This window comes from Fusarium falciforme, chromosome 9 (assembly GCF_026873545.1).
Source record: "Fusarium falciforme chromosome 9, complete sequence".
Classification (NCBI taxonomy): Eukaryota; Fungi; Ascomycota; class Sordariomycetes; order Hypocreales; family Nectriaceae; genus Fusarium; species Fusarium falciforme.
The window spans coordinates 2,926,051-2,933,967 of NC_070552.1; the positions used below are offsets into that span (position 1 = coordinate 2,926,051).

Genomic DNA, 7,917 nt, shown 5'->3' on the forward strand with positions numbered 1-7,917 from the left:
TCATCCGCCCACGTGGGTAACGGAGTTTGCTCGCCAAAACGCACCCCATATTCCGCCCATCATGGATCAAGGTCTCGGCCAACGTCCAGATTCACTCTCAAAAGCCATGATGGTGTCCGTACGTCAGCCAATGGCAGCTGTCCCGAGCCGAGCACCGCGATACCGGCAAGTGGGGCCCAGCAGCTCCGAGGCTCCGCTCCGGTCCAGGACCCTGAAACTCGGGCGTCGGGGGATGATGTGTGAATGTCATGAGAGGGGAGGATCGCACGCGAGCTTTGTTCTGGGATTATTTCTCTTTCCATTGTGTCACTCTTTTCTCGTCTTGCGTGCTTTCCATTGACCCAATTTCTCCCCTGATTTGTGTCATTGTCAAAGAAACCAGAGCAAACAATGGCGACAGACTCAGCAAGCAGCGGCAGCAATGGCCGTCCAAACGTCATATTCATCATGGCTGATGACCATGCGTCAAAGTCCATCAGCTGTTATGGAGCTGGAATCAACAACACGCCCAATATCGACCGTCTTGCCAAGGAGGGCATGCTGTTCAACCACTGTTATGTGACCAACAGTATCTGCACTCCCAGCCGAGCTGCTATTCTTTGTGGTACTTATAACCACGTCAACGGCGTTATGACGCTGGATGACCACGTAAATTTTCTCGACCTAATGAAACCATTGGCATTCTAACGCTTTAGCAGATCAACAAGCATCTCCCCAATGTCACCAAGCACCTTCGAACGGGCGGTTATCAGACCGGCATGGTTGGAAAGTGGCACATGGGAGAAGAAGTCGATAACCAACCCACCGGCTTCGACTACTGGTCCGTCCTCCCAGGGCAGGGCGAGTACTGGGACCCCGAGTTCATCGAGTCCGACGGCGTTCACGTCAACCCCGGCTACGTGACCGACATCATCACCGACAAGTCTCTCAACTTTATTAAGTCAAGGGACAAGAACAAGCCATTCTTTCTCATGTGCCATCACAAGGCGCCTCATCGATCGTGGGAGTGTGATGATAAGCACAAGGACCTATACAAGGACCCTATCCGACTTCCAGACACTTTTACCGATGACTACAAGAACCGTGCTCGTGCGGCAAAGATTGCCAAGATGCGAGTGGCTGAGGATCTCACATACCAAGACCTTGGACTCGTGCAGCCTGACGGCGGAAGACGCGTGGGAGAACGAGTCCAGCAAGAAAAGGGAGCGAGCGAGAGAAAGATCCCCGCACCAACCAGAGAAGAGGACCTCAAGGCTCTCAAGCTTATCGACAAGGAAGACGGAACCGTCTTTCGCTTCCAGAGCGCTGGAGAGCTTGCAGAGTTCAAGTTCCAGCGTTACATGCAGCGGTACCTTCGCACTATCCAGTCTATCGATGATAGTGTCGGACAGCTGCTGGACTACATGGACAAGGACGAACCGGAGCTTGCCAAGAACACCATCGTCATTTACACCTCTGACCAAGGCTTTTTCCTCGGTGAGCATGGCTGGTTTGACAAGCGCTTCATGTATGAAGAGTCGTTCCAGATGCCTTTCCTGATCCGATATCCCCAAGAAATCACCGCTGGATCCGTCTGCAACGACATTATCTGCAACGTAGACTTTGCTACTACATGGCTTGACTTTGCCAACCTACCCGTTCCCTCCTACATGCAAGGCAAGTCTTTCAGGGCTCTACTACAAGGCAAGACACCTGCGGACTGGCCCCAAGCTGCATACCACCGATATTGGATGCACAACGACATCATCCACAACGCCTACGCACACTACGGCATCCGCGATCAGCGATACAAGCTGATTTACTGGTACAACGAGGCCCTTGGCATCAAGGGTGCTCGACCGGGAGATGAAGAGTACAAGGAGTGGGAGCTGTTTGACTGTGAAAAGGACCCTCTGGAGCTGTTTAACGTGTATCATGAGGATGAGTACAAGGACGTGGTTAAGCACATGACGGTCTTGCTGGAGAAGAAGATGGTGGAAATTGGAGATGAGCCGGTGCATCCTAGATCATAGACGTGTAAACGAAGGGTAGATGACTTTGATGAACAGTTTGATTGATGAATAGACTTGATTATCAGCCATATCTTGTTAGCCCGTTCCCATGTGAGGCCCTCTACGGTGTCATGACATCCCATGAGACATTCATCTCTCCAATCTCCCACACCAATATCTCCAACTTCCCCAGCATTTGCCAAGAATACTCCTCACAACCAGAAAGATGATGCCAACTCGCTTAATGCAAGCTTCTCCAGGATTGACAGCCCGACTAGCCTCCCCGGGTACAGCCAATCGCACAGCCCACCGACCGAAGCCCCGACATGCGAATCCCCTCGTAGTCTCGGTGCCAAGAATTGCCCGGCAGACAGCTCGGCTTGCGGAGTTTGAGCTATGTCACCGCTTAGCGACAACCGACACTATGACCAGCGGCGAAACGAAACCTTGTCATGCCATCATAGTCCAGGGCAATGGTTCTATGTCGCTGAACTACGTATAGCGTTTTAATTTCTGAAAACTTCTATAAGAGAGATTTGACACCCCATCATGGCTTGAAGCCACAGTCCAGTGTGGAGTAAGCTGAACACCCATCTGGCCATCTTCAATCATGAAGTTTCAGTACGTCCTCACGGCGCTGGCGGGCCTAGGCCTTGCCGAGTCCAAGAGCTCTCCTAGAGACCGGGCCAAGGCCCTCCTCAAGAAGATGACTTGGGAGGAAAAGATTGCGCAGATGGGGAGTATTCGACGGTTATTGAAGCTTGGCCCAGAGGTTGATGAGGAGAATTTTGAGAAGAGGTATCCTCTTCAACATGGAACTATTGGTAAGTTCTCCGGTTTGAGCGAGGATATGATGGGTTGTTGACATTGTTGTGTAGGCTTTGGTCCCATGTTCAACTGGATCTTGGATGCCCTTCCTCTCGTGAACGAGGTCCGTGAGAAGGAGATCAAGAACAGCCGTCTACATATCCCATTCATCACCGTCACAGATTCAGTGAATGGTTTATTCATCTCTGGCGGCACTGTCTTCCCCAGCAATCTGGCCATGTCTTCAACTTTCAACTTTCCCCTATTCAAGAACATCACAGCCGCCATTCGTGAAGAGCAGTTGTCCATCGGGGTCAACTGGGTCTTGTCCCCCCCTCTGGATATTGCCTGGGAGCCCAGATATGGTCGTATCGGCGAGCTGTAAGTACTAATCCACTGTACTCAAAGTCGTCGCTAATATCGGATCTACAGCTATGGAGAAGACTCGTACTTGACTGGCGAGTTTGGCCATGCATATGTCCAGATCATGCAAGACAAGGACAAAGATGGAAACATCAAGGTGGCCTGCACCGTCAAGCACTTTGTCTACGGCGAGTCTCGCGGTGGTGTAAACACTGCCAGTCAATATGGTGGCATCAACCACCTTTTCAACGACCAGCTGCGTCCTTATATCCGCGCCTTGGAAGCAGACCCTGCTGCGCTGATGGTCTCGTACGCTTCTGTCGATCTCATCCCCATGTCTATGAACGAGTACATGATTCAGGATATTCTCCGCGGCAAGCTTGGCTTCCATGGAGTTGTCATGTCTGACGCTGGCTCCATCTCCAACATGTACACGCAGTCTCGGGTTGCCACATCATACGCCGATGCCGGACTTCAGGCATTGAAGGCTGGTCTTCAGATGGAGTTGAGCCCTGGTAACCCGGCTGTTTTCCCCAATCTCATCAGCAGCACCAAGGACAAGCAGGTCGCCAAGCTCATCGACGAAGCTGCCCTCAACCTCCTCACCATCAAGTTCGCAACTGGTCTCTTTGATAATGACCTCCCAGATGTTGAAACCGCAAACAAGACTCTTCGACAGTCGGCCCACTTGGAACTCGCCCGTGAAGCATGCAGAGAGGGCATAGTTCTTCTCAAGAACGACGGCATCCTCCCTCAGACTCCTAAGAAGGTGGCTCTGCTCGGTCCCTTTGGTGAACTCCTTAACTTCGGTTCTTATGCCGCCATCAACGCATCGAACCCCAAATGGGGTGAATCTCTTCACGCTAGTCTGAAGTCGGTCCTCGGCGAGAAGAATGTCAAGTTTGTTCCCGCTGTGGACCTCCTCGACACTGCTGATGATAGTGGCATCGCCGATGCTGTTACTGCTGCCAAGGAAGCTGGCTTTGCTGTCCTGATGCTTGGATCCCTCTCGGCACCGATGGAGGACCCTCTCTTCAAGAAGCGAACCGACGGCGAGTTCTTTGCTCATGCTGACCTTGGTCTTCCCGGTCTTCAGCAGCAGCTCCTCGACGCCGTTCTTGATGCCCAGGTTCCCACAGTCTTGATCCTCACCGGCGGCCAGCCCTTTGTCCTTAACAACTCGACCCTCCGCTCCAACGCGATTATCCACTCTCTCCTCGGCGGCGAGTTCTCAAACTCTGCTCTCGTCGAGGTCATCACCGGCAAGGTCAACCCCAGCGGAAAGCTTACCGTCAGCATGCCGCAGCTCGATGGTGCTGTGCCAGCCTTTTACGATTACCTCCCCTCGGATGATGCAGGTGGTAGCCAAGATCGATTGGGCTTTCGCTCGGCTTACCAGTGGCCTGTGTTGCAAAAGGCCTCTCCCATGCCGTTTGGCTTTGGTCTTAGCTACACAACCTTTGATATTTCGACTCCTACGGCCGAGTACAAGAAGGGAGAGGTCCACATCCGCGTGACTGTGAAGAACGCGGGTAAGGTAGCCGGAAAGGAGGTTGTCCAGGTGTATCACCGACCCAACACCTCCGTAGGCCTCGAGTTCCCCGTGAGACGGCTCGTGAGGTTCGACAAGGTTGACCTTCAAGCTGGCGAGAGCAAGGATGTCGAGTTTTCAATTCCTAACAAGGAACTGGGATACTATGTCAATGCCAAGCTCGTGGTTCGTGAGGGTCTCTACAACTTTTGGGCTGGTTCAAGCTCTAGGGTTGAGGATCTCAAGGGGGTCAATGTCACCGTGACGCTTTAAAGAAGATGAAATAGTTCGTACATAGGTGGTTCTGGCAGTATAAATATACGAGAATGTGCTAAGTATAGTGGATCACGATGGTTTCTTTTTGCTAATGTCGCCATTCCTAACATCTGCCCCGGGACAGTCCTAGACAATCTGTCCCACCATTCATTCAAGTGATTCCCCTGGCTCTATTCCTATCAGAGAATTCCCTAATCCATAGTGAACTGCTTGGCGTTCTATGAATAGACTGACACCTCTGGTGGCATCTTTTGACCTGTTGATGGTATCATTTTAGTGTGTCAGTCTCGTAATAACGTAATTGAATGATGCCATCTCGCTACAAATATAAAAGAGGCCAAACTTCCACCTAACTCTTTCTCAGAGCTATATTCCATCGTTCATTAAAATTGACTATTAAGATTGTTTCTGAGCCCAGCGTCATAAAGACTCGCCTCATTGTTAATCTGGTGAGTTGGTCCCCAACAGAGAGTCGATCATCATAGCAAAGGACACGGTTTTTAGCACAACGTTTACATCATATAAAACCCAATGCTACATAAAATCGCAGCCTCTTTCATTTAGCCTCAGGATGGGTCCAGGAGTTTGGGTCTTGTTACGCTTGACGTTCCTTGTCACCCTACAGAAACGCGACACGTGTTGTTGAGACTACCCGGGAACGTGGCTTGCCAATGTCTGAGTCAATCATCAACAGCCACGAGCCTGTAGGGTATTTGTATTCTCATCTGGGGAATCTTTGATGCGATTGACACGATAGAGTTGGATGAAACAAAGACTACGGACAACGGCCCGGGAAGATTGGAAAGCTTACACAGTCGTAGGCATCATTTGACGCGTGATAACACTCAAATCACCGACAATTGTGTTTCATGAGTTGATCCTACACTCACTAAAGGTAGAGGGACTGCCCTTAATACCCTTTGTTGTTCGATTCATCCACGATCGGATGAGGGGAAATATCTGCCCTCTCGGGGCAACATAAGCATCGCAAATCAGCCATCAGCCTCCTTCAAGGTTTGCCATAGAATACTTGCGATTGCTACCCAAGATGCTGACGTATCTCTTCATATTGAGGTTATTTAGAGGCCAAGCACCATAATCGAGTTCGAGCTTGCGCAACAGTCGCCCCTAGCTTCTCACTCGGCGCGTAATTCGAGCTCTTTAGTACTCAGCATAGATGTTGTTTTGATATAGGATTAGTTCTTTTTTACAAAACATGAGAGTCCGAGATGGACGCCAGCTAGTATTAGGGGTGGCCCTTGAAGCCTTGACCCCTATTCACCTACGAGATGATCTCCCTGTCACTGATAGTATAGCAAGCGTCAGCGAAACGATTTCAGCCAATTTTAGAGAATATCTTGAGTTGTTTCCCCTCGCGGCTAATTCAGGTATCAACTAGCATCTTAATACCTTCATCTAGGTCCACGATCCCGCCTCACCGCTGCAGAAGGAGTATCCTGATAACGCATCGCTTGGCTGATCGAACTCTATAGTTCCCATACCAAGATCGCTTCCTACTAATATCCACGGCACGATCTCTCTAATCTCTCAAGAATCCCCTTCTCGGCCACAGATCATCCCTAGCCGGTTTCACGACCAAACTTAGAAAGAATGCTTGTGCCTGAGCCTTGTTACATCTCTCGAGAGAATATTAGAGAATACCACGAACAGGAGCTCTCCCACCGCTTAAAGTCCTCTTCCCGTTCCATCAACATCACTCATATTCATCTGGCTCATAACTAGCCACCACACCTTGTGCGGCAGAGATCACAACTATCGAAACGGGCGACCTAGGCGAACAGTAGTATTTCCATACGGATATATAATCGAACCCGGATTCATGTTGACAACTCATCGGATCAGAATCATACGAACGCGGGATTTGGTATCATGAATCATGACGGCGATCTAAGTTCTGAGCGTTCACCATTGATGTACATGAGCGTCATTGCTTCGATAAAGAATGTTTAAAGACGAAGCATTCTGGAGGATTGGTCTCCGGTATTTGATTCTCACCAACAAGTATATAAGCTCAAGTAGCGAGACCAAACCCTTAAGGTACTACCTTGAATGGACTACCCAAAGACAGAACTTCTCTACGTGTAGCCTTTTATTCCATCTCACCGTTATTTTCACTCTTGATGAGAAAATGCCGTTGATATGTGACTCCAATACTGTGGTATGATTGTCAACTGTGGTCTGAATCCCGTACCCCGGCTCCATAAGGGTATATGATCAATGTTAAGTGGAAAGACGAGATTTTCGTCCAACAACTTCAAATACTAATCTAGACGATACAGAAGAATGATGTCGTATTTCTTACTCTATGGATGTATCAGGCGACTTGTCATATTAACTGCTTGAGTTGAGGAATGCCCCCTGATCCTATGCTCCACTACACAATTCCGATACCAACTACTCCGGCGTGAGGAGCGATTGATTGACATATGGAAACTGATTCTGATGCAGCTGTACCTGTTCCTGTGTTCCCTGACTGGGAGAAATGTGCTTTAATATGATCCATCTGGAATTGGGTAGGATTGACGGGGGAAGCATGAATAAACATTGCCAATGAGCCAGGCCATGAATCACAACTTTGTGAAAGATCAAATCCTCGCCGAGACAGAAGAACTTAGGGTATTGACTCGGCCCTCGGGGGCTGCGAAGGTTGACTGGCTTTCTTAGCGCTGCACACAACAGTCGCCGTCTGCCCGGGGAACAGCGTCTGGGTCCCCGAGTGCGGCAATTCCAGGGTCATATGGCTAGACATCACGGGCAATCCGTATTCCTCTGTCCTGGGCTCCTCCTACGCTTATCTGGGAGGTGTCTGGCTATCAAGGATGAATCGGCGCTAGAGCAGGACTGTGGATGATGGCAACCTCTTGTCCAGCCAACACACAGATGCCTGAACTAGGAAGTAGCTTGGTCCGGATAGCTCGCGAGCTAGGG

The 7,917-nt window shown here is 50.1% G+C and overlaps 2 protein-coding genes across 2 annotated transcripts; both read left to right on the plus strand.

Annotated features, from left to right (window-relative positions):
* Positions 1-390: 390 nt before the first annotated feature.
* Positions 391-2,012, plus strand: NCS54_01179900 (Hypothetical protein; the record flags this gene model as incomplete). Its single annotated transcript, XM_053157061.1, has 2 exons — positions 391-648; positions 699-2,012. The coding sequence occupies 2 exons, from the start codon at positions 391-393 to the stop codon at positions 2,010-2,012; spliced, it is 1,572 nt and encodes a 523-aa protein (XP_053013036.1).
* Positions 2,013-2,601: 589 nt separating this feature from the next.
* NCS54_01180000 (Beta-glucosidase) lies at positions 2,602-4,965 on the plus strand (the record flags this gene model as incomplete). The annotated part of the gene is made up of 3 exons (XM_053157062.1): positions 2,602-2,815; positions 2,870-3,179; positions 3,231-4,965. The coding sequence occupies 3 exons, from the start codon at positions 2,602-2,604 to the stop codon at positions 4,963-4,965; spliced, it is 2,259 nt and encodes a 752-aa protein (XP_053013037.1).
* Between the last annotated feature and the right edge of the window lie 2,952 nt (positions 4,966-7,917).